Raw genomic sequence first — 25,684 nt, 5'->3', positions numbered from 1 at the left:
CGATACATGTATAGACGTAATACACTAATCATAAGGTCACTGAAAATTCTTGGACAACACACGACCAGTTTCGGTCTTGTTGGGCGAGAGACCGTAAACGATAGATTCAGCTGGTTTCCAGGTTAGTCTCTCACAAAATCAAATTTGTTTGTAAATGGGTGTATTTTGCCAGTTTTATGCAATTAGTATTCAAGTAGGACATAAGGTTAACGGAAACTCGGGGACTGCGCATCCCCTACCCCCGATGAGGCTCAGAAAGGGCGAAACGGATTTTCAGCATGATTAGTGTGTTAAGTTCAGTTTCCCTTCTTCTTCTTTCAATTAGCCCGGTCACTGCAGTTTGCCCTCCATTATGCAGGCGGAAGAGGTATCCAATAACAGTTCCGTATTTTGTTACTCTAGACCTAAATTTGCCACTATAATCCGCTTCTGCACTGCAGGTTCCTCGATGAATCCCAAAAATAAAGAACTTGCAGATAGTTGATTTCTTTCTTTTATTTTTATTTTGTACAATGCCATTCCCCTTTTTGTTATAGTGGTTTTGCTCTTATACCATCTTCCTTTTTTTGCCTGAACATAAACCGTTGTTTGACCTTGTCATCGGACGTGTTTAACTTCACACTTGGGTTCGCTATCCTGTAAACACGTGGCTTCGAATCGGTGTGGACTTCAAGATCAGTTAGGAATTATCAATTCCTAAACCGGTGTATAGAAGCCGGCATAGTCTCACGACTTGAGGTTTGTAAAGTTTCCTAATTTTATTATTGTAATTTTGGTACCCCATTTGTAGATAAACTTCCATTTGAAAGATTTTGTTTTTGGCTTTTGCGCGTAACTCGAGGTCCAACAGACTACTGAAAACAATCGATACAGATGTCTTTTTAACTTTTGCACAATATGATCTATTGGATCCAAGCTTAGGTAGATAAGTCTTTGATTCCGTAGAGATTTTTTCTACACCCCATGGCTGTCCAAATATTTGGTAGCGGTCTTTATGGTAGAGTCAGTATTAAATGAAACCCGTACTTTGTCCCCTCCAGTGTCCACGTCCCTCCGTAGCTATTTTGTGCCGATACCCAATACTGGGGTGCAGTGTTGAGTGATTCCACCTTTTCCCATTTTCCCTAAAAAGCCCTTTCGGGAGCATTACGAGGAGACAGAATGGTACCGTACGTTTAAGTCCTCATAGGAGAGAAGTAGCCGATTCTCAAGCGCCCATTCTCCAAGACCCCTCCATGACCTCCTGGTGAGCTTGCAGCCTCCTCAGGTTCTTATCGTCCATTCTGTAGATGGCGGTACGCAGGTGCATTCTACAGGATAACGTTTATTTGTTTATTTCTTGGTTTGCTTACATAGTCCACTTCCTCCATGACGACTACAAAGCTTCCTTTATTGATTAATACAGTGACAATAGTTTCATCTTTCTTCGACCTGTTCGTTGTTCTTTCAGATTCACAAAAATATACTTCAGAGATTTTGTCTCCTTTAATGCTGAAAAAGATAAACTGAATGATATTTGCTAAGCATTTTCATCAACTTTCTTTAGTCGTTATCAATGCTGTTTAGAATACCAGTCTTTGTGAACACGAATTTGCCACTGATGGATGAACAGTGGGAATAAGTTTTTGAATTGCAATGAAATCCCTGGAAGGTTAACAGAATGACGATACAAAGTAAAAATAATCCGAGGCTTCTTAGTTGGTGGCCACCTTGATTACCCGCCAATATCCACATTCCTACCGCACTATCTGATCTATGGAGACACCGATTGACGGTCAGTTGTAAAGTTGATTATTTTCAGACTCACCCTTGATTGCCGCTGGTTTTGGAATTGCTTCCGCATATTCCACATTAGCTGATTTTCTCTTTGGTGGCAGCCGGTGCGAAATAAATGGGATGTTGATTAGAGGCAATAATCGTGGAATACTAACCCTTTTAAGCACTGCACTGTTGCATGAAATGCCATAAAGTGAATTCGCTTTGCGATTAAAATCCCTATAGCTCCTGTTCTTGAGATGCATGTGTTGCTGCTGATCAAGCTTGCGCTCGTGAATTTCAAGACCCATTTAATGTGTCTACTACCAAGATAAACTTAGAACCAGTTAGAACCTGAAACCAAAACCTCTTGTCGGTCTACCCAGTAGACCGTACTTGCGCCACCAAACAGACCGAGTGGGGATTCCCTTATTCTCCTTTCTTTTACCCGGCATCCTCATCCTTATTCTCGTCATTATTTACAGCAATAAATAATGTCTATAGGTAAATGGCTTGTTCTGTCATCAGTCTGAGATAGATCAGATGTCAGATCGGGAAAATTCTGCACGGGATTGTACGGACTACAAACTAAAAACCAGCGCTCCCTGAACTGGGCTGGCTTGTTTATGGATAAAATATTTTGCTTGATGCCACATGTCCATATTTCGATATGTATTTCCAAATAGCGATTGGAATTGAACATTTAATCTCGCTAAATGGTTCAAAATTTTATACAGGTTGATTTAATATCAGTGGTTGGCCATTACGCCCTTTTGCCGTCTGGGTGGGTCGCGAGAAACACCTGTTTCAAAAGTCATTCCAAAGATGAGTTAGCAAATCGTTAAATTACGTGCTGATATTTCATCGTTCACGAGCAGATTCATCAACAGAGCTCATCTGTTTAACTCCAACAGCCCGACAGCCAACCGTTTACATTTTAATCTGAAAACTTAGTCAATTACTTAATCATCGTGAATACCATTCTAAGCGATGCAAATCTGTGTCCGGTAAGAACGCTCAGACAAACGAAAAATACAGTCAACAAAGACATTCACCCGTACATACCGAGAAACGTGAATATTCTCCAGCTTTGTTACATCTGCCAGCATGAAGCGAATATGATTTCCGAATGCTCAAGCCGGTGAAATCGTTTTCTACTTCTGAAAATCACCATTCCCTTATAAATATTTATTCTGGCAATTATAACGGCTTTAACTTCGGTAGCGACGCCATTCGGGGGACGATATCCTTTGCAGGCTGAGACACATAACCGTCATGAACAACTTCAGTCTCGTTTTAAGAACTGCTGGTGATTAATAGACTGCAGTAACGCATTCTGATTGGAAGGAGACTTTTCAAACTTTCGTCGAATTCCGCATTTATGAGTAGGGCTGGTAAATTCAGTTAAACTGATAAATAAATTCGGTCGGAAGAAAAATCAGCAATAACTGAGGAAAGCATCCTCTAAGCTGGATAAACTATGAGACATTCTTTATTATGACGTGATTTCATAACTCCGTGAGTTCCATTGATTATACGCCATGATTATAAACTATTTTCTGAGATTAGCAGATGAGCAAGACTTCCACGGCGGCTCTCGAAATCTTTGCAAAACTTCAGAGACGAGTAAAAATTTCGTCTTGTGGAGAAAGAATGAATTGCTCTTATGCCCACATTCAGTATGAGAAAAAGTTTGGGCCCACAATTTGATAGCCAGCGGATACCAAAACGTTTGATTTACGTTCATAAAGAGGAACAACCAAAATGTACAATACAGACGCCACAAAGCAAAGTTTTTTTGATACCACATTCAGGAATGATATTTTGTGTAACTTAGGGTCTGCTCTACAGCGGACTTACAACGCGGCCAAACAACAGCTCCTGTTTTTTAACCGAGTTATCTTATTCACGGAACCAAAACACAGCAGGATGACATATGGGTTTTATACGTGATAGTCACTCCCAGCCTGAATGCAAAGGATAGTTATGAAATAAGTAGATTTTTCTCGATTGGAAGAGTTTGATAAATCTTCGTTTAAAAATTTATTGTGTAAGTGTGGTCAATTTATCCTGAAAAACCGAGAGTTATTATACAACTGTTTCATCCTTACTGGGAATAGTTGGCAGTGCGCAACCTCGGAACTCCAATCTGGTAGTTAGAAAGCTTAGATTGCTGGGTACAATCAGCTGATCAGCTGTGTAAACAGTAACTATGCTATATGGCTCCAAGTAAATTCGGTCCCTTTGGCCGTCGTATTCGTGCTACCCATCTGTTTATCAGATGTCTGGGGTCAATGACTTGACCAGTCAAATTTGTGCTGTGTTGGTTGATTTGGGCACGTGCAGTTTTGCCTACTTTCCAAACAGTCTGGTAGTTCTTTGTATACCATTCTAAATGCGACTGAAACGACAAATGCAATGAGTTGTAGAATAATCTGAAGCAGGGATTTTCATCGGTAACAGTGCCGTGACCTTTGTGAATACTTTTGCACACATCCTTCTTGACAGTACTAGAACGACTGTAAGGTCCATCGCTAGTAGGTCTGATTGTCCCTACAATGTGCCGTTATGCAGAAAGGGAGCTTTCATTGTGAAACTTTAATTTATTGAACATGAGGAACAAAATGATGGTCGGTTCCTGTCGACAATATTGCATGGGCTGCATATTCACCAGAAAAATGGGATCGAAAAATGTAGTTTGCTGTCCAATATGTTCATGTCCTCGACTCTCTGTCTCGCGCCACTTTTAACCTTACGTTCCATTGTGAGTTCGTGCTTAAATCACTTAATCAGATGCGCTACTTTAACATGGCGCAATGCGTTTATCCAGAGCTGTAATCGGGACACACCAGCTTGGTGTACCCTGGAGAGATGGATTATCTTAGCAGTAAGTTGTACTGTTCTTTTATTTTCATAATATTATAGGTTACTAGTTAATGTGTTTGATTTACCTCCAATTTTTCCACAAAAATTTGGTACTGCAATCAATTGGTAACAGCTTGATCTGCTGATTTAGTTCTGTTGTATTATTTCCTGTTTAGGAGCACTACAATTGTATGTCTGTTTCATGTTTTGATGGTAATTCAGATGCTGATAAAAATAGGGTTGGTCTCTCTCACGAAGATTGGCTTTTAGCCATTTTGAACAACAGTTTCTGTTTTTTCTCTTCCATTTCCAGTTTTAAATAGGTGCCAGACCATTATTTGTCCGGCAAAAGTGGGATTTGACAGCCAGCTTTAAAAAATACTTATTTCAAGCAGTCCACTTACTCCATCGCTATTAGCGATAATCCCCCGTACTGTTTCTGGCTCGTTCGCTCGAAGCTTCGGGTTAGCAGTGAGATGAGATGCAAATGGATACGACATTCTGCATTATAAACTCGTGGCAAAGTGAGACGTAATGGGCAATAACGCCCACTACTATAGCCCATCAAAATTCAATTCTTAATGCAGAAGTGAACAAAGCCCAATGAAAATCATCTTTGCAAACCAAATTGTTTTATTCCGTTGTCACCTTTGCAGTGGGACTGACAATCTGGATTCATTTAAACACGTCAAGCCCAATAAAAGTAATGCCACTATTGCTGTCTCTGCAACTACCTAAGTGGAATCAACCATCTTGGTACATATTTCCGTGTTTGATCCCTTTGTGAATGTTTGTTTTGCAGCCGATCCAATTCTTTGTCACTTATTTTGCAGAACTGCCTGCTGGATTTGTTTACCAACTCTTTTTAAGGTGATGTGGATTTTCTTTTTCTATTTGTTCTTGGAGCGACAGCGTTTTTACGGAACTCGTGTTTGAACAACAGCCCAACGGAATAACAATTCAGCTGGTTCACGAGTTGAAAAATTAAAGCGCTGTGCTATGTTGAGACCCACCAATTAGGCATATACAATTGGAGGAATAAATGCCATTTAAATAGAATGGTATTTTTCCTGTATGGAACTGTAAGCCATTTGCTATAGTTGTCGATTTTTTCACATCTATCCAGTCCTAACTGTTTGCTCACTTAATCCGTTGCCCCTATTCAGGTTTGCCCAATCGTACTAGTACTTCTGAATACCTCTGTGCCTCTAATAGGGTATGCTGAGCAGCTGGCTGCTTATTCCCCTCAGTATACCGTCGCATTAGAATCAGACACGTGTAAGATGCAGTTCGTTGTCCATATCAACATCGAATGGTCCATTATTTTTATGGCTTAATCCCAGGTTACGCTCCACATGGGAGGATACGAAAGCTGTCCGAACGCGTGGCCGATAACGCTAATGATAAAAAAGATCACAGCAATCCGGAAATCAGACAGTGTATCAACATTCCTCCAAGTGCATCAAATTGCTGTGTTGTTACTGACATAAACTTCTGTTTTCTGACCATCTAATCCCCGTTTGGAAAGCCCTGGACCAGTCGATCTCTGACCCAAGTAGTTGCTTATTTATTAAGATGTGGGTGAGTCGAGAGTATCATCAGAGTTTAACAACAATTCGTGTTTAAAACTGAATGTTCATCCAGATATCATCCACGAGGCTATCGGAGAATTTTACCGGAAAAAATGTTTTTCGCCCAGTCAAATCGATAAGATGAGGCACTTACCTGTCCAAATTACTTGGGTGGTTGTCTATGGACAACCGTTTTCAAGCACCCTTGACCAGCACTCACACTGTGTCTCCATAAGTATTGCCAAATAAAAAAAGAATAAAGGTTACAAATTTTGCCATCAACAATGAAAAGACTGTAATGTAGCCTCAACTGAGCTTTGCTTTGGCGCTCAAAAAGCTGCATGGAAAACAAAACTGCAAACAACGAATGTATTTCTAATGACAATTTTGAACAGCTGTATCCATTTGCCTTAAATCAAATTTCCAGCCTCTGGTTACAATGGTGTGTTTACTAAATCAGTTGCGGGTTTTGGAACCTCCTTGTGGAATTGTGGTCAGGAATAAATTTTAACCGCCCAAAAATTGACTCCCCCAGCTTGTAAGTACTAAAAGTGAGCTGCTCGCTTAACAGTACCTATTTTGATTTACTCCATCTGAAGTATTTGGACTTTCCGGCTTCGATATGGAACATAAATTTTGGAACTGGAAGTGGCTAAACCAGTTTATGGTCTAACACCTTCAAGTTCTAATGCTATTTTAAGGCATCCTAGTGAAGTCTTTGAATAATGCCAGACGATGCGTTCCAGATCTACCTTCGGGTGTTTTAGATAGCTACCATAGCTCTCATGAACGAATTCTTGTGCAATGGACCGTGAGAACATCCTACTTTTTGGATCTTGAAATAGTGAGTAGATGTTTTTTTAATATCTACTTACTAAATGACTATGAGAAAACGAGATCATCATCAAAGGTAGGATTTGATCAAATGTAACAAGTACAGCAAATCGTAGCTCAACGCATAACCACGGAGGACCGGCAGCCACGCAGCGAACGCGTATTCAGGAATCACTAGACAGCTGGCCGTAAACAAAAAGAACCGCGTTTTAGAATGTGATGTAAGAAAAACACCAGAAATTTTCACTTATCAGTGCTGACCAGAATTACAGAGGTGTGTCACGCGAATGAATGCTTTTCGGAGTAAACGTGACTTCCATATACTGAAGAAAGTGAATTCATACCAAGATGATGCAAGATAGACAAGAAGTTGCCATTCGATGTTATGAGGCAATAAGAGCGCTAAAGTTTGCTGGAGCCTGTGAGGAAAAAAATAATAGATAATAAAAATCAAAACAAATATGTCCTTGGTTGAAAACCAATGAAAGCACAACACAATAAATATAATTTCCGTGAAGCGGAATACATTAAATCAACGATGAGTGCGTTCAATCTCAGAGCATAAATGGAGTTACTGGATTAGAGTAAAAAAGTATGAACACGAGGCGTCTATCTGGGGTCATCTGCTGTGGTACTGCAGAGATAGTTAACATAAGGAACCATTGAGAGAAAAGTTTCGTCTACCACAAGTGATGACAAGCCATTGGACGCAGTATAAATTGGCTTATTGATGAGTGGAACCTCATCAAACATAGCATTTTCTGGGCCACCTAAGAAGTTACTTCAGCATACCTGCGCTAATAGACAGGATCAGGGTAGATAGTTCATAAGTCCTCAAGGCAATAGTGCCGGAGAGAGAAGAGTGCTTTATTTTTGTGAGTGGCGATTGATTCTTCCGCATAGATTGTTCAAGCGAACTCGTTTAGTAAAGGCGGTTAGTCACTCCTTGCTAAGTCAAACAACTGGAAATTGTAGCAGAAGAGTGAAAACATCTGACCCTAGTAATCATATTGCCTAGAAACAGTATGCTTATTGCTGTTGCTTTTCACTACACTAAGGACCGCGATTAAGGAAAGTTGGAAAGAGTTAATACCAGACGTACTGGACCCAGACACTATAGCTCATTGAGCGATGCATATGTCTGCAGTTAGGCTCGCATGACGGTTATTCCCGAAGTTAGTTTCATCAGTGGAAAACCAGCTACTCGGAAGCTGAATTGCTTTATTACCGGACGGCTGTCTGCGGCCTAGAATGCCTGATAAACACGCAAACCAGCCAATTCGATCGTTTTATAATATATAAAGAGGGTACATTTTCATCTGTACAGATATTTTCGTCAGAATACATCATAAAATGTGCGTATAAGTGAAATTATTCACACGATCACGGCTTTATGTGTGGTAGATCTCAACTGTAATCAGACTAATTAAAAACAAACTTAGTTCAAGAAAGACAAACACATGTAGACTTTGTAAAAGACTCTGTAAAAGAACAACAGCAGGGCCAATTTTGAAAACCACGGCAGATACTTGCTTTTAATCAGCTCAGAAAAGATTTGCATAGCCATTTCGTTTTTTGCCGTTTCATTTTCCCTCTTAATTCTTGTTAGATTAACTACATTTACACAAGCAGTACTTTGCACTGCTACCGATAAAATCATAGAAACAACAAAACATCATTGAAGCGGTAAAAAGGCGTTTAAGTTCTTTATGCTTTTCATCACAGAAATGTCGAGAAGTAGGAGTTCTTTTTCCACTCAGAAAGGACATTTGTTCAAAGTTAGATAGCAAATTAATTGCCTTCCTGTTAAAAGTAATATTTAAACCTCTTTTAAGTAATTACTGAAAGCAAACGTTCGTTTTAGTTAATCAAATAAATAATACATATTAATGTTCTTGTTTTGGCCTTTTCCGATTTTACCAAATTGTCTAGGATATAATAAGCTAATCTTGTTTTTAGGCTCAATTTCTCAATTATAAGGAATAACAAAGTTGGTGGCCATTAAATTGAGACTGAACCTCATAGAAAGTATGACCTAACGGGATGACTTTTTGGTTGCCTGAGAAGATCACAAACGAGAGATTCAGCTGGGTTCCAGGTGAGTTCCTCGAAAAACCGAATTAGTTTGCCATTGAATGTATATTCGCTAACTTCGTGCGATTTGGTTTCAGGTAGAACATAAGGTTGACGGAAACCCGGGGACTGCGCCTACCTTATGAGCCCCAAAAAAGTCGAAACCGGTCGTGGGCTGTCGACGGATTTTCAGCAACCTTATGAGTAGTACATTACAGAGATATACATGTACCGCGATATCTCGAATATCGTTGCGACCGAAACATGAGGCGGCCTGGTGCAGCAAACTCAGTTGCCTGAGAACATCACAAACGAGAGATTCAGCTGGGTTCCAGGTGAGTCTCTCGAAAAACCAAATTAGTTTGAAAATGAGTATATTCGATAATTTAACCTTCTCTTTTCTCCAACATTAATGCAACTATTGAAAGTTTTTTCACCACTAAAATAGAACTGACCAGTCAACAATGAATATTCGGCTATCGTCTCGTATACATCTCCTGTAAGTTCAGTGCGACAACTGACGCGGGTAACTGAATATTCTAGCGTACTTTACGAGTTTAGTATTCAGACGGCGTTTGAAGGCTATTTAGAACGGCTCCGCCAGCTTGCAAACACGCAATGCCAGATATTATTGATCGATGCTGTGAGAAAACAAAGGATAAGTGTAACTCGCTATACGGATGACCCGTTTTCTGATAACACCAGATATGGGAAAAGCTCGTTGTAATTACCTCACACGGTGTTCTTCATCTTATCTGCAGCACACACCAGTGATCTTAGCTCGGACAATAACACACGAATCAGCATTGCCGAATTCACGGAAATGCGTATACGGTCAAATCCTTAAGGTACCGTCTATTTAATATATACCAAAAAAAGGTGCATGACTAATGTAAACACCAAATAATTATCGCAATATAAATAAGAGTTAATAGGTCTAGTGATTGTTGTCCAGTTCTAAGGTACCGCGTTTATGTACTGCGCTAGTAAGTGGTGATTAAAATATCTCGAAAAAAGCACAGGGTTAATAGTACTAGATTTCTGGTCACAGCTCTCTTCCCTAGCCCTATAAATGACCCCTCATTAAGACATCTTTTACGAATCATAATTTCATCGTCATGAAAGCCAGCATTATCATACTTCCAAAAGGTTATCTGCTTAACACATTGGCTTAAATCATGTCATAGTCCAGAATTTTAGTCACAGCTGGCATGCAATTTAACTACAGATATTGTACTTCTATTTAAATCATCACTTGTTCGATAAACATTAATATCTGGCTTTTCTATAGTTGTGAAGCTTCAAAAATATCACAGTGAGTGACAGCCCATAAACGGAATCAATAATTACTACTATTTTTCTTAAAAAAATATTTGAGTAGTCTACCCATGAATGAGAATACCTTAAACTCCGTAGAATCTTTAAACTTTTCAGAAACATGAGGCATCTCATTGTAACCGATTCAAGAGCATGCATTTTGTCAACGAAAGTGAGCACACTGCTTACGAAATCTCACTAGGGGGCTTCGTTTAAACAAGATACGGGTATTCCCACAGAGCAACCCACTGTGAGTTTCTTCCTGGTCCGGCCTCATCAGGTTTATGTTTCAAAATCGATCACCGCTAGTTAAGTGCCACATCATTATACGTGGCTAGTAACTCTCAAATTATTTTCACTTATGTTTTTGATTTGTCAAGAAATTCAACTACCCAAGGGCAACCAAATGTTTTTCATGAATTAGAAATAAAGAATAGCATACGTTTTCTTCGTGCAAATCAGCCGATTTAAAGGTGATTTGCTTCCGTTGCCCCACTGATTTATGTTACGTGACCGAAAACTCATTTACAAGGTAATGTCAACTGCTCCGAAACTGTCACGTGTGTGGAACGGTTTTTATGTCAGCTGGCATTGAGAAAACAGATACCATTGGACTCTGCTGCAAACTGACTAAACTGTGGCCGGTAAGTATTGGGCCACAACGAGGGTGCCCTAATTTACAGGACTATTGCCTTTACACACAAGAAGATGAAAAATTATATTTTCTCCTATTTAACCGGTGCCATCCGGTGTAGAAACACTAATTCAGACGCATGAGATCACTGCAACCTTGATTCCATTCCCACTACATCTGGTTAGTTGAGCAGACAGATGGGAATTCTTTTGATCATCAACAAATAGAGGGACATTTGTTTTAATTATTGTTTTCCGAGACAGTTTGAATTTTTTAATCAATGTACAAGAATTGCGCAATCCTAACTAACCAACGGTGGAAAATTAACTCAACGTGAGTGCAAACCACACGTTGCTTTCCACTCATCAGTTTGTTTTGTTTGAACTTATTCTGGACACGTGCGTGTGTGCTACTCACACTGATTTTATGTTATCAGTAAGCAAAGGTTTCTTGGTTTTCTTCCGACATTTCGATAATTTAACCAAAGATGTTGACGGTTAACAACTTTCTCATCCTCACTCGAAATAAATTGCTTTAGAACATGGCCGAGTACAATCCCATTTTGAGCCACTCTATAAAAAGACACTGCACTGTTGTATCTTGTGCATCAAGTCGCCCGCCGATCTAAGACTCCCGGGAATTGTACGTAACACCACATCCGGCTTACGGTCGACCGTCTGTCTCTCATTCTGTACGCAGCCATCAGGTGGTTTCAACTCTGTTGACCGGAAATTTCTGTTTCCCTGACAGCCATTCTTGAAACAGGTCCCGGAAAGGCCATCATTTCCAAGGTACCACAATAAACGTGAGAGACGCATAAAATCACTGGTGAATAATTGTTCAGCTGTTACACCCTTTCTGTGACATGCCACTCGAAGAGATTATGATCTGTGGGATACATCGAGTTTGCCCAGTCTAAGACGGAAGCAGTTGAATAACAGAGGTTGAATTCAAACAATGGACCATTTGAACCATTGAGTTTTCAACTTGGCCAGGGAGCCACCCAGGCCCTTCCTCCATTTCTGGAGGAGGACTTTTGCAGACACTTTTTCATTTGAACTCATTGTTTTAGGACTCATTACATGACTCAATGGCCCCGGCATCTTATTTTTTGTTACACTTTTAGAACTGCTGTACAAAACAAGAGTTTAACAAGGTCTAAAAAGACCACTGTTGCTTACTTCGTTATCTGCCCACCAACGAAAGCTGTCTATTTAAATTAAGAAAGATTCGCATTCGTTTAGGTTTATGTACGCAATTCTATTAGTTCGTTACCCTTAGAAAGTCATCACAGTTGTTTCTATTTTCCGGTTCATGATAAGCAATTACAATAAATTCTCTGTTTTTTTACCAGCTTTTTTCATGAGCAATTAGAGGGAGGAAGTTTGAAACATTTTATTGTATGGCTCAGGTGAGTTATTACATGGCACAGTTTTGGCTGTCTTTTCCTAAAAATTGCTATCAATTCACCGGATGGAGTTCATATTTTTCCACACTTAGATGCACATGGCGGTATTGGGAATTCGCCACTACAATCTACACGATTAGTTACGTTTTGCAACTTGTATTACCGTCAGTGGATGTTCTTCAACTGTTTTTCGCTCGTAACTGAATCTCCAAACGCAGGTTTTTAAACACCGTTTTGTAAAATGTTCCTAGAAGGACAAAGTGAATCCGATTGTGTCGTCTCTTCCATTTCATAAATTTAAAGAAACAGATAGAATATGGTGAGACAGAATAGTTAGATTCAATCGCCTTCCCAGAACCCTGAACAATTTTGGCAGTTTTTCTTGTTGACGGTTCAACGATCGTAATTTAAACTCGTTAGCAAGCCACTGCTCTTTAGTTTTGTCAAAGCTCTCTCAAGACTCTGGCTCCAACAGCCAAACTTAAACAGTCAACAATCTTCAGTTTGAGTTCAAGGTTCTCCTCCGTTTGTGTTGATTCAAAAAAACATTTGGCTTGTGCTAGGTGTACCTTAGATTTTTAGTTTCCCATGTGCATGTACGCCCCGATAAACTTTAGAATCATGAGATGCAACGTAGGTCATTCCGAACCCTGAAATAATATGATAGATGTTGCTGCCAAAATTGTATGAGAACCACGAAATCAATTGAAAAAGTGTATAATTCGCTTAAATATTTCCATTTTGGTCAATTCGCTCCAAAATTTGTATAAATCCAACGTGCACAATTCCGAGCTGAAATGCATCATGGAGTGTTACACAGGAAATGCATACATATTACGCTATTTCATATGTTTGCAATTATAATCAGCTCTAAATTTTGTACCGTTTTATTGCAAAGTGCTTTCTGATTACAACAATCTATCCTTCTATTTCCTTTGGGTAGGGTGCCGATTATCCTGCGAGCAAATTACTTTGATTGAAAAAATGGCATACAACCAGTTTTTATTTAAGTCAGATCCCCTTAAAACCTGAAAATAGGACGAACTGATGCGCCAGCCAGAAATCCTATCCTTCTAAACTACTAACAAACTTTTCGCTTAGTTTTATCGAGCCTCGTTTTACCACAAATTTTTGACTATCATGATTTCAGTTTCTTGATAATGCTACATAAACTACAGCGGAACTTTAGTTCTTGACCTCATAGCACTGTCTAAATTAAATCCCAAGTAAACATGCCTAGATTAGGAAGTTATGTATGACCCAAAACCGAGTGCAACCAAAAATAACTGACTCATCAGCAACAAAACCATCTCCAAAATCCAAGTTGAACTGGAGGATACATGCATCATTGACCAACAGGTGCAATATCAGCTGCTGATTTGGGCACGGATCATAAGGTCACACGGTATTTCGGGTAGAGATGTCCTGAACCTAAGTAGATATTGTGGAATTTGTTAATAAAGCAAATCATCGTGTTACGTTTTACTCATGCCGTGGCATGCTACAACGCAAACCGGACGGAAACCATTCGCCATAGTGTTAGCCTAAGAAAGAATGAACAAAATGGGTTCGTTTTAGACGTTTCAAATGATGTAATGAACCAATAGTCGGCGCTTAAAATTTAGCATTAAAATGTGATCGAATTATGCAGAATAACTTGTAGCCCAATTAGACAAAGGCTAAATGAGGGTTTTGAGAATGCATTTGAGTAGTGTGAATGCACATTGCTATGGTTCATGCAATAAAATAAATAATACATATATAACATAAAATACATAAAATACACATTTCTCTGATAAGTTGGCCTGTCAATAGAAAACTCGTTTAGGATGTGCAATTGGCGTAGTAGTATGGAAATAAAGATTACATACAGAACGAACGAAGGGCTTTTCGGTTGAGGGTTATTTATTTGGGGCAGCTTTACAAAACCAAAGTCATTTGCAGTTGCCCTAAGCATCTTTACTATTTAGTCCAAATGGTTATTTACAGTAGAAAATCATGGCGAAACTGAGCGGAATTCCTCCCGACAGTCTATCATACAGTATTCAGCCAACAAACTTTATTTAAGTACCAAATTCGACGTTAAACGGACAGACAGGTAGTTAGTTAAATGGGCGGATTAGTGGAAATGTAGGTAGATATATAGAGATAGATAAATAGATAGATAGATAGATAGATAGATAGATAGATAGATAGATAGATAGATAGATAGATAGATAGATAGATAGATAGATAGATAGATAGATAGATAGATAGATAGATAGATAGATAGATAGATAGATAGATAGATAGATAGATAGATAGATAGATAGATAGATAGATAGATAGATAGATAGATAGATAGATAGATAGATGATAGATTAGATAGATAGATAGATAGATAGATAGATAGATAGATAGATAGATAGATAGATAGATAGATAGATAGATAGATAGATAGAAGATAGATAGATAGATAGATAGATAAGTACAGATAGATACACGTAGATACAGATAGATAGAGATAGATACAGATAGATACACATACAGATATGAATAGATGCACACATACGTACACACACATACACACCTATGCACATGCATATATAGGGATAGATATTGGAAAGTGTTTGCCTGAAAAATAGATAAACCAGCAATAAAACGACAGGTTAGATCACTTAATAAACACAGGGAGCTTTCGGCCAATAAGCTTTCGATTACTATAGTAAGAATTATTTTTAAATCATCCAGAAAAACACTGTTTCATTTGAGATCTAAGGCAACAACATACGGTTTGGATGAAAATATAGATTTTGAATGCTTACTTGAGACTACGACCATTTTTTATCAAAATTTTGATACACTTTCCTACTCAGTCCGTTTTTGACTAATTACCTCTGACACTTCCGACGTTCAAAGCGCTCATATTACGAAAGTTTGGAACTTTTTGAGAGAAGTAAAAGATCACATAATTGGTGTGCGTCTGCACTGATATTTTGGGTTTATTTCGGGAGAAATAAACTGATAAATCAAAGGAAGATTTTTGTTGTCGATTAAGTAATTTTGCAGAATACTGATCGTTGGGATGAAAATTTTTGGCGGCAATCACTAAACTTGTTTCTACCTGTGAAGAGGCGGATATATTTATAAGTAACCAAAGTAAGTAGATGAATTTTTCTGTTTTTTTGTTTCCAGTGCTGATAAAGGAGTGCGCATATAATACCTTTTCACTCCAGCAAGATTTCAGGTACAATTACTAGAAATAATATCCCGAGGCTCCTGATTTGGCAGTATCTTATTCTGATCTGCTAAAACCGCTATTTTTTACGTTGAGGTTTGACTTCTGACGCTTCAGTCCAAACGTCAGACTGGCTGGTACAAATTTAGTCCGAAGCGCTTAGGTGTGGTACTCCGTTGACGTAACTGTTGATTATATTTTTTTAGTTTGTCTATTAGCAAACGGTCAAGTTCTCTGAACTTTTAACACTTTGTTCGACCAAGTTCCACTACGCTTCTGAATCCTTCGGCTCTCTTATCTATGATCTAGAAACCACAAAACCTTTAAGTCTTCTTTATTTACTCGCCTACTGAGCACTTTCTAGTTTATTGCAAGTGTGAATCAGACTTTTGTCCACAGCTAAGGCGATAGCAATCCACCCACACAATCCCGAGCCTTGGATGCTAATGCAACCCGCAAAAATTTAGGCCTGCCTTTTTCTGCAATCAGCCCCTTCTCACAGTGTTTCGGGAAATGGTCAAACTCGTTCGAAAATAAAAATATGACCTCCAACTCTTGTGGTCTGTTGTAAATGGCAATGTTATACATGTAGTCACCAGAAGAAATCAGTTCGCGTTTCTTTCACCATGGCCCTCCGAGCCTTCTATTTATCGGCTGCCAAGATTTAAAAGAATTTCAACGGCTCTCGGTTCAGGGACATTCGTTGCACCGGAAAACTAAGTTACCAGTCCGCGATCCACTCAACAACTTGCTCACTCGACACCCAACCTAGCCAATAGATCATAAATATAGATGAAGACATGTTTGTAACGCTGACATTTTCCTGTATGATAATATACAGATATGTTGGATAGACGTATAGAGAATATATGTAAATCATTTGCCTCAAAAGTTTCCGCCTTCTTTGAATTCCACATTAAAGTAAGCACAAAGGTGTTTCATTTTGTGAAAGAGACATTTTTCATACCCTACTGAGATATTTAAGAGTGTGCGAAAGTGATCTCGTGGAGACTTGTCCACCGGTAACCGCATATTAATTTCCAATAATCTCAATCAGCCGTTTAAACTCGATCTCTTGCGGTTTGTTCGCGACAACGATCATCCAGCAATATGTATCTGCGCACGTTCAGACTGATCACTGTCCTTCCGGGGACTGGCGGTCTGTTTGTGTGCACGCTCCTGGCGACCTGTCTCACCTGTCTATGTTGGGTTGATAGGTATGCGGTGAAACCTTTTGCAGATTGCCCACCGACTAGTGAATGCGTTTTTCTCGTCCGCTCTGTTTTAACCTGATAATTAAGCTCTTCTTTGGGATTTGTTATTTACCCGGTTGTCATAAGTAATTTTTTCTAATTTCCTCCTCGGGCTACAGTTTTTTTATTGGTTAATAAATTGCCCTTCCACATCTTTGAGTGAATGCTGGAGACATGACCGTGGAAGCTCCGCCGTTCGCGTTGAATGTGATTGGAAGGAGACAGGACTGGAAATGGTCTGTCGTCACTCCCAACGCACTTCCGAGTTTCGGAGAAAATTTAACGTCTCGTTCTCAAACCAAACGGGGTAGTGGTGCGTTGTGTCCAAACCTGTTATACTCTATCCTAGATACAGACATTTTTGCAAGCCCTGCCATACTGGGAACGAGATCTTGGTAGAAGCAAACTGTTAAGTAACTCAATAGTTAGAATTGCCAGTGGACTGTAGGACATTGATTTAATCATTGATATATCGAAACAGTCATGAGAGGTCTATTGTGGCATCTGTACAAAACATTTTCAGAATCACAGCGAAAGAATTCATATTCAAGAAAGTACAGAGAACAGCGGGCTACGAGATTAATTAGAAGTGGATTCACCGTTTACCGCATGATAAAGGAAAAAACACTTCTGACGTACTAGGGTTGCTGAAGGATAGCCTTACCTAATATTCTGACCTACCAAGTACTATTCATAAACTACTTGCCATGTTGACAACTACCTTGGACAAATTTCACGTTTCAGAACATTGCAATCACTTGGCTACTTTCTGATATTTGACATAATATGATGAGAACAAAAAAGTACTTCAAGGATACAGAGACAGATTTACTATATACGTTGGGTAAAGATAATAAAAATCCCTTTCCTGAATGTTGGCTCGATTGTTTGCGCACGGCTTTAAAACAGCTTGATGTGACCCGATGAATCATTCTGAACGATTCCATCGCATCGAACTAGTGGACGGTATCGATCGGGTGAGCAATGACGCACTTTGCCGGCTGCTCTAATCCTTAAACAGTTTGGTTTATGCCCACGAGTTCTCTCAGATAGGTGTCGAATCGTGCGACCCGCATTGTTGGCTGCGAGCTATCAAATAAATAAATAAGTGAAAAGTGATAAGAAACAAGGTGTTGATATGTGCTGGAGGAGGATGTAGGGCAGTGTACAGCAGTTGGGCTTCACTAAATGTTCGCCTCAAATCAGAGCTGAAGCAACGAACCGTTCCGCTCCTAAAATAGCGGTTAGTCATTTTCACGGTTGATGGGCTTCTCAGGGCTAAACTACTCCATTTGGTCTGGAGCGCTTTTTCATGGACTGCTCGGGCTAATTTTTTGTGCATCAAAATTTTATGGACAATTTGCTCTTTGAAATAAAGCTCATCACTAGCGCGGATTTTTAAGCCCTCTGGGGCAGATATTTTGCTATTTTTTCTTGTGTCCCATTATCATAAAGCTGTATATATTGTTATGCTGGTTTGACCGCGTAGATCTCTGGTTTACTTGGTTCTTCCTCCTTGGTTTCGCATTCTGGCATTGTATTCTATTTTTCCCAATATTCTGTGTCTATAAAAATAATTTTCTGAAGTTCAACTTGATGAGTCGTCACTTGTGACACAAGTAAGCTGAAAAAACAAACGGCTCCAGCAAAAAGTTGCTATGGTTATCACAAGTGTGCGTCACTGCACTGATCCGAAATGTGCTTTATCCAGTAGATTTGATGAGTAGCGCCTATTAAGATCCTGACCAAAATCAAAACAAAAAGAAGGACGTTTGGGTCGGCAGTGTAATAAGTGGTCAAATCTGATTGACGGCTTTGTACTTTGTTAAACATTTTATGAAAAGACGCTGTGTCGAAGCTAGATGAAATGTGTATGTAATTAACTTAACTGGAGAAACTGATGTGGCTATTTACGAAGATCGGGGGTGGGGACAAACCGTGAGAAACACCAGAGGTTGCTTTTAGTCCTTACTACAGATCACACTCTTTGAGAGCTAAATGCCATATAGTCCACCTAGCACTCAAACCTGTATATAGTAAGGGCAGAAAATTTTTACGTGGAATCAGGGATTTACTGGTGGTTAAACCCCCCAGAGCATCACTTTGATTAGTGCTCATTGATTGTGCAAATTTAGATTTGCCTCGAGCAGCATTTTGCTTCGATATCCACCATGGTTCTTAACACGGCAAATTGCCATTTATCACAACCAGATATTCAGAAAAATAAAATGAGGAAGCTTCTTTACTTCTACGCAAGTGATAGTTGTTTCCTTGTAGCAGAAACCCCTCGGGTGTCGCGTGTTCCGTAATAGAAAAGGGAAGCTTTGCTTTCTATTTAGCCGAATAATCAGATTTGTGGTAATCTGATTACAACTAGACACTGTTGGAGTTATTTCCTCATGTATGTGAGGCCAAGCGTTTACATCAGTTAAATGGCCGCACGATACAACGTTCAACTCGTAGCAACACATGTCTCTTAACTCCAGTCGTCACTACCGAATTGGTTCAAAATAAAATTTCATCCACATTGCACTCTAATTTACCCACTCATTTTGTTTCGGTTGATGTAGACAGAAATGGTTTCACTCTACTATTCCTTGTGCTACAATTGTCCGCAATTGAACACTGGACTCACTGCAGCAGCGTCAGTTGCTAGTCACATATTTCAGCACTGATGCCGCAGCAGATCACTCATTTAGAGCTTTCTACTTGTCATATAACTTGATTCTTGAATTCTCTTGATATCGCGCCACCGGTCAGTCGTTCTTCACCATTAAACCAACTTTCTCAGTTAAGATCAGATTGAGTAAGTTCGGAAAATATTGCGCTCACGTTTAAACTACTCTCAGCACTTCTGTTCTGACGCAACTATTCTCGCTTTTCACTCTTTTCAGAGTTCATCAGCGGTGCGTATCCGCTGTGCCGGCAGTGCCGGTGTGCACACTCTAGACATCTGCAAGACAATCATGTTTCCACTACTTAAGCAGCGCACGCTGGAAACACGTGAATTATCACGCCTAAACAGGCGGACGTGTTCACACTTGAGCGGTATGATTGGTTTGCCTACCACCTCGAACGACGTCTCAGTAACCGTCCGAGTTTTGCCGAACGATTGACCCTCATTACATGATTTTAGTCCTGTCAGGTATCTCCGAGAAAACCTGAAACCTTATGGACATTTTTGATTAGTTTTAGATGTGGAATTGTATAATTCAAGTCTGCTTGTTATGATTAAGAGAATTTACCAAGTGTGGTTACCAGAACCACATTGAAAGCTGTTTCCGATCAAGGATGAATTACCTCTGTTGTCATCCTTCTACAGCACTTCATGGGATGTGTTCACACAAGACATTTTCAACCTATGTCAAGGTTTCAGTGATGTACCACTTGCACACATAACCCAGATATAACCGTTTTAATTTGAAGAATCTTCCATCATGCGGAAAATCATAACGTGATGGATTGTGGAAGTGAAACAAGAAAGCAGATTTATCAGGAGAAAGAAATCAGTTAACAGTCCACACAAAGACAATCACCGTTGGATGATGTAACTTTTTCACAGATGTGTCATAAAGAGGGGCCGAGAGTGAGTTATTTTTAATATATTTACTCACTGAACCCTTCTCGGTTCTGAATATTTCATTCCTGACGAAGATCACAAATATAGGTCTAAATTTGTGTTACTGAGAAAACCCATTTCACGATTGTTCTTTACCAACAATCGATCCAATTAAATTAGAGATTTCTAAAGCCGTCATTTACTTCACTGAATCTTTGCCAAAAATCAAACGAAAAATCTCAAGTGATCAGGAAAAACAGCGTTAGGGTGCAAACACAGAGGTAGTGGGACTTTAAACTGTGAAAGAGCTAAATGTGGAAATGTTCAAGTGGCAAACATTCCATTTGAATAGGACAAGATTGCTGTTTGAACAGAGAGCAAATAAACCTCATATCAGTTATTAAAAGAGCATAAAAAGCATACTAGTTAGGGTGAGTGAACAAAGCGGTAGAACATGATGCTGTTTTTCCAGAATAAATAATACGTGTTTCACCAGGCAAGGTTGCGAAATTTAGACTAGAGGTGTCTAGTTTTGCGTAGCTTAGTGTTTTTAAACCGTCATTCAAAAATGAACTTATCTTTCTGGAACAATGTTTAGTAGTACGCGTGACTGAGTTACCAAGCATAGACGCAGGGCAGCAGAATAAACTTAAAACCTCCATTGGAAATTGTCCCGAATTCAATATTCACCTTCCTTATGTCGGTAGTAAATTCTATTCGAAACCGCGGAGTGTGTTTACCAGAGTGTGAGCTTGCAGCAGTAGGACTTTTGTTAAACATGGATGTGGGGCTGTATATACTGCTTATCGTGGTTTCGGCACATGCCACAAACAGACATGAAAAAACTTTTCCTTTTTTTTAGCCGCATATAGCGCGAGCTGTGAGACGGTAACCTGATGTAAGGCCTCAACAAACTTTGCGCTAATAATCCATTACCGGACAGCAATAATAAAGCAATTCACACTAGCTAAAATGTTTTTTTTTGGTTTTTAAACAGGTTATCATGGGGGAAACAACCGGGTTCATAGGATATGGTGCTACCTCGTTTTCGAAGCTGGAGACTGGCATTTTCTCAGTATGTCCTATACTTAATCATTATTCACAGAAACTTAGTTGGCCGCAAAATTCCGTTTCAAGTGAAAAATCGTCAAACAAGGAGGTAGCCAATATCAATCCAATAGACACATCCAACTAAGCAGCTCAATCTGAAGGACAAATAGAGCAGAAATTTGTATTTTCGGAAATTTAACCAAGAGAAATTTCCTAGGGAATTTAGGGATGCACATAACTGAAAAGGAGGGTATAAATGCTACTGAATTCATTCTGGAGCTCAAGGTTACTAACCCGATAAGTATACTTCCAATTCCCACACGCAGTTAGGTCAACTCCGTAGGTGCTAGTGACCATGAGATTAATGTATTTCCTCAACTATTTTTTAATAATTTCCCCTTCAGCAACTGTTATAATGCAGTTTTCTTCAGACGCATGATATCTCAAGCAGTCTGTTGATATTTGTAGTTAATACGAAAACAAATGTCAAAATTTTCTACGCTTGAATTGCAAACATTGCTCACGCGGTCAGAATGGTAAGTACGTCAGGGAAGTCCCATTTTGTAGGTACACGTTTTTTACCAACGATTATTAAGCATTTGTTGAACGTTTGAAGTACGTTTGACGTTCGGGTAATTTGATCATACATAAAATGTGATAAAGATTATTGATATACCCCTGGGATGTCGCTCGATATGAGACTGTCTGTCTTTTCTCATGCGTAACAAATAATGTCTCGTTGTCTCCTGCCACTTGACGCAGAACAAAAGAGTCGTTCAAAGAATTGGTTGTCTGATGTTACCCAATCGGGCGAAATTCCACGATTAACATGGAGATGACACGAAAACAAGTGGTTTGCGGGCTGATGAAAATAGTTCCACAGTATCATTAGGGGAACTGAGTTTGTTCTGAACAGGCAATCCAACTGGCTTGCCAACCTGACTGATTCTTTTTAGGTGGATAGAGTACACCTCGGTCAAACTTAAAACACAGTGTAGGTGTTTTCCAAAATCATGTACGTTTTAATTCGTCCTGGTGAATCCTTCACAGGAATATCCTGCGGGTTTCGTCATTCCATCGCTGAAATTGCACGTTTTACAGGATCTTTAGGCTTCTCTTTCGCCCCATCAGATATTCGGCCTGTGTGTACGCAAAAATACAATTTTATGTAGAGTGAAATGCACAGAATGTAACGGAGAGCAGATCTGGTCCTACAAGTAACATTATTAAATGTCCTTGCGTTCAACTATCAATGAAACGCCAAGCTGGTTGCAGAAGAATTAGAAATTTCACATCGCGAGCAGCACGTTTTGACAGGTGAGAGGAAAAGTTCTCATAATTCCTCCCAAAGTCTGAAAATCTTAACCAAATGTCCACTTTGACCAGAGAAATTAAGCTCCGCTATTTACAGATAGAAGTAAAATCGATAAACAACATACGATGAAAACTATGGGAACTGCATAATCAAACGATCAGTCCGGGAAGGAACAAGCAAGACCAGTCGCTTGTTGACATAAGGGACGAATACGGAATGAGTGAGTAAATAAAAAAATGGATGCTAAAGTCAACTGGTTACGGAATTGAGTGTTTCACATAGCTCGCTTTAAAATAGCAGCTACTTGTATTCTTATCTTTTGAAAAGCTTCCAGATCCCCATAATTTTATTTGGGATTATCTGGAAGTTTCCTTAATTTCAAAACATATTGCTTAATAATTAAGATACAAGAGTTCTGGCGACTATGCAATTTGTTGTATGACCTGGTGAAAGAAAAAGTCAGTGCACGCGTCACAAATATCTTTTTAAACGTGGCGCTCTGGATTGCTTCTGTCTTTGATGCTACCATGCACCTGGTCAAAATACGGAACTCTCTCGTAACGAACTGGCTGCTCTGTTTCAGTGCTGACGAAAGGTGCCACTGATAATCCATGAGAATTTGCATCAAATTGATGCATTCATGGATGAACTAGTAGATGCCGACGATGATCTTTGCGTATCAGCACTGAGACCAGCCACGAAGACCAAGCATACTTTTTGACGTAATTTCTAACAAGTCAAAAAGCTCTCTGACAATTAATAATCAGGAGCTGCAAGCTAACACCTGGCTGTACTTTAATTTCGGGGTTTACCACACTTTTGACCTACCGGACACCCTACAAACTACGAAGTGCATCCAACACATCCCAAACTGATCCAGCTATTTCGCTCCAGTATGTCACCTAAAAACGGTAGTTAGGAACACCGTAATTGGTAGCTGATAACGACTGATGTCATGTTAGTCACGTACACTGGTTGAAAGATAAGCAATGAATAGGAGGATAATGTTAAAGTCTGAAATTTTACAGAACCCAAGGCGGACATTGCGCTTACAGTACCCACACTTTGATGCATTGGTGAACATTAGAAGACATTAGCTGGAGAATAAGTGTCGCGTTCGGATTAATGCAACACTTTGGGGGCATCGGCCAACTGTTGCAGTAGAGTTACCTTGAATTTTATGTATCCGAGCTTACTTTGTACCATCAAGCGTGGTACCTCTCATTAGAACCTCCATGATTGGTAATATCGGTTCCTTTGTTTCTGTCTGCTGAATTGCTTTGAAATAAATCCGCATGAAAACATGGGATTGAATGGTCCATCGGAGGAACTTACTGTGACTGTGAAGTTATTACCGACATTTAAATAGGGACGCTTTCTGGTGTACTTTCCGACATACTTGGAGTATCAACCTCATCTACAGTACACAAACCCTTACAGATCATTGAAGCTATGAAGGAATTTGGATTTCAATAAAACTTTCAACCTGTAAGTTAATCAGCATGCGCCAAAACACCAAAAGGCACTTTTCAGACGTTTTCTTCTTATTGGGATAACATATGCATGAAACCCACAGTTGTTCCTTAGTATTAAATGCCAGGAATGTTTGTTGTAGAATGGTGCACAAATTGTGGGAGAATTAGTGAATGATCTGTTCCAAGTCATAATGCCCAAATATTAAAGCCAAGAAAGGTAGTAATGTATTAAAATATTGATTTCTAGCGTCATAGATTTTCAAGGATATTCGAAACTTATTTCCGACCCTACAACAGATGTGGCTTAGCCGGAACTGAACAATTCTCCTTTTGTGACAACAGTTAATGCCATCATGCCATACCCGAAACATTGATGATTCGAATTTATGCGAATCCACTTTTCTTCCACTGAGCCGCATTAAAGTTTTTCATGTGTTAGTGGGTTTTGTTTTCAGAGGGATAAAACACAATCCAACTTTATTTTGGACTCCCTTTCTTCGCCACTCTCGCAGTTTCGTGACTTTGAGTCAGACCTCAACATTGGTTGGTTTATTAGTGCCGTTCACTTCTTCGGAGATAAAGATTTAATGGGTAAATACACAAATGCACATACACATATACAGTTAGGTAATTTTATGGAGTAAAATCCACCCTAGACGTTCTCTGCACATACTTGTAATCCGCGGATTTTAGTCACGGCCTTTGACGTCCACACCTTTTGGACTGTTTGTTTATTATCTGTGGTTTTACACTCAGGCATCTATGAGACGTTTAGTAAGCGAGTTTTGTTAGGACGGCCAAATTGTGGCAACGGGGAACTGATCGATCTGCTAGTTGTTCAACCATTCACCTGCCATTTTTTCAGTCAAAATCAAGCCTGTCTGTCGGTATATTTCATTGTACTGGTTGAGCAAAACATCGAGTTTACCTGATCCGTTGTTGAGTACAGCAGAGAACACGTGACTCTCGGCAGTCAGTTCTCCTCTGTTGAGCTTGATGATGAACTTCGTGGCTAACACAGTGAGGCAATTAGAAAAATTCAACCAGTAAGTTTAACAGAGACCCCAGTGGATATTAACTGTCCTCAGAAAACTTTTTCAGAGGTACTAATGATATCTCGCATAAATGAAATTTAGACGATTCGGATAAACCTGTGACAACGCCGTGACACCCTGTTAACAAACTAAATCTGTTGTCGACAATCTGGTCAATAAAATAGCTATTTCAGTTTGAAGACCAAGTAATCCAGGGTGATTGTTTCTTAGTTCTTTACAGTTCTAGACGTGGTATTGTATGCTATCAATACAGGTAGTCCAAGTGTTGAAGGGGTGGCAAATCCTCGGAGAATATTTATTACT

At 39.4% G+C, this 25,684-nt stretch overlaps 1 protein-coding gene across 1 annotated transcript in view; it reads right to left on the bottom strand.

The window, feature by feature from the left end:
• Window positions 1–1,396: 1,396 nt before the first annotated feature.
• T265_10820 (hypothetical protein) overlaps window positions 1,397–25,684 on the bottom strand; it is a gene marked incomplete at both ends in the record, with an annotated part of 29,537 nt that continues 5,249 nt past the window's right edge. Inside the window, 2 exons of the mRNA XM_009177299.1 lie at window positions 1,397–1,491; window positions 15,027–15,070. Of these exons, the coding sequence (XP_009175563.1) occupies window positions 1,397–1,491; window positions 15,027–15,070 (139 nt within the window). The remainder of the gene's footprint in view (window positions 1,492–15,026; window positions 15,071–25,684) is intronic.

The sequence above is a fragment of the Opisthorchis viverrini genome, assembly GCF_000715545.1.
Source record: "Opisthorchis viverrini unplaced genomic scaffold opera_v5_410, whole genome shotgun sequence".
Taxonomy (NCBI): Eukaryota; Metazoa; Platyhelminthes; class Trematoda; order Opisthorchiida; family Opisthorchiidae; genus Opisthorchis; species Opisthorchis viverrini.
The sequence above is the reverse complement of the archived record's forward strand: the minus strand, read 5'-3'. Positions and strand labels throughout refer to the sequence as shown.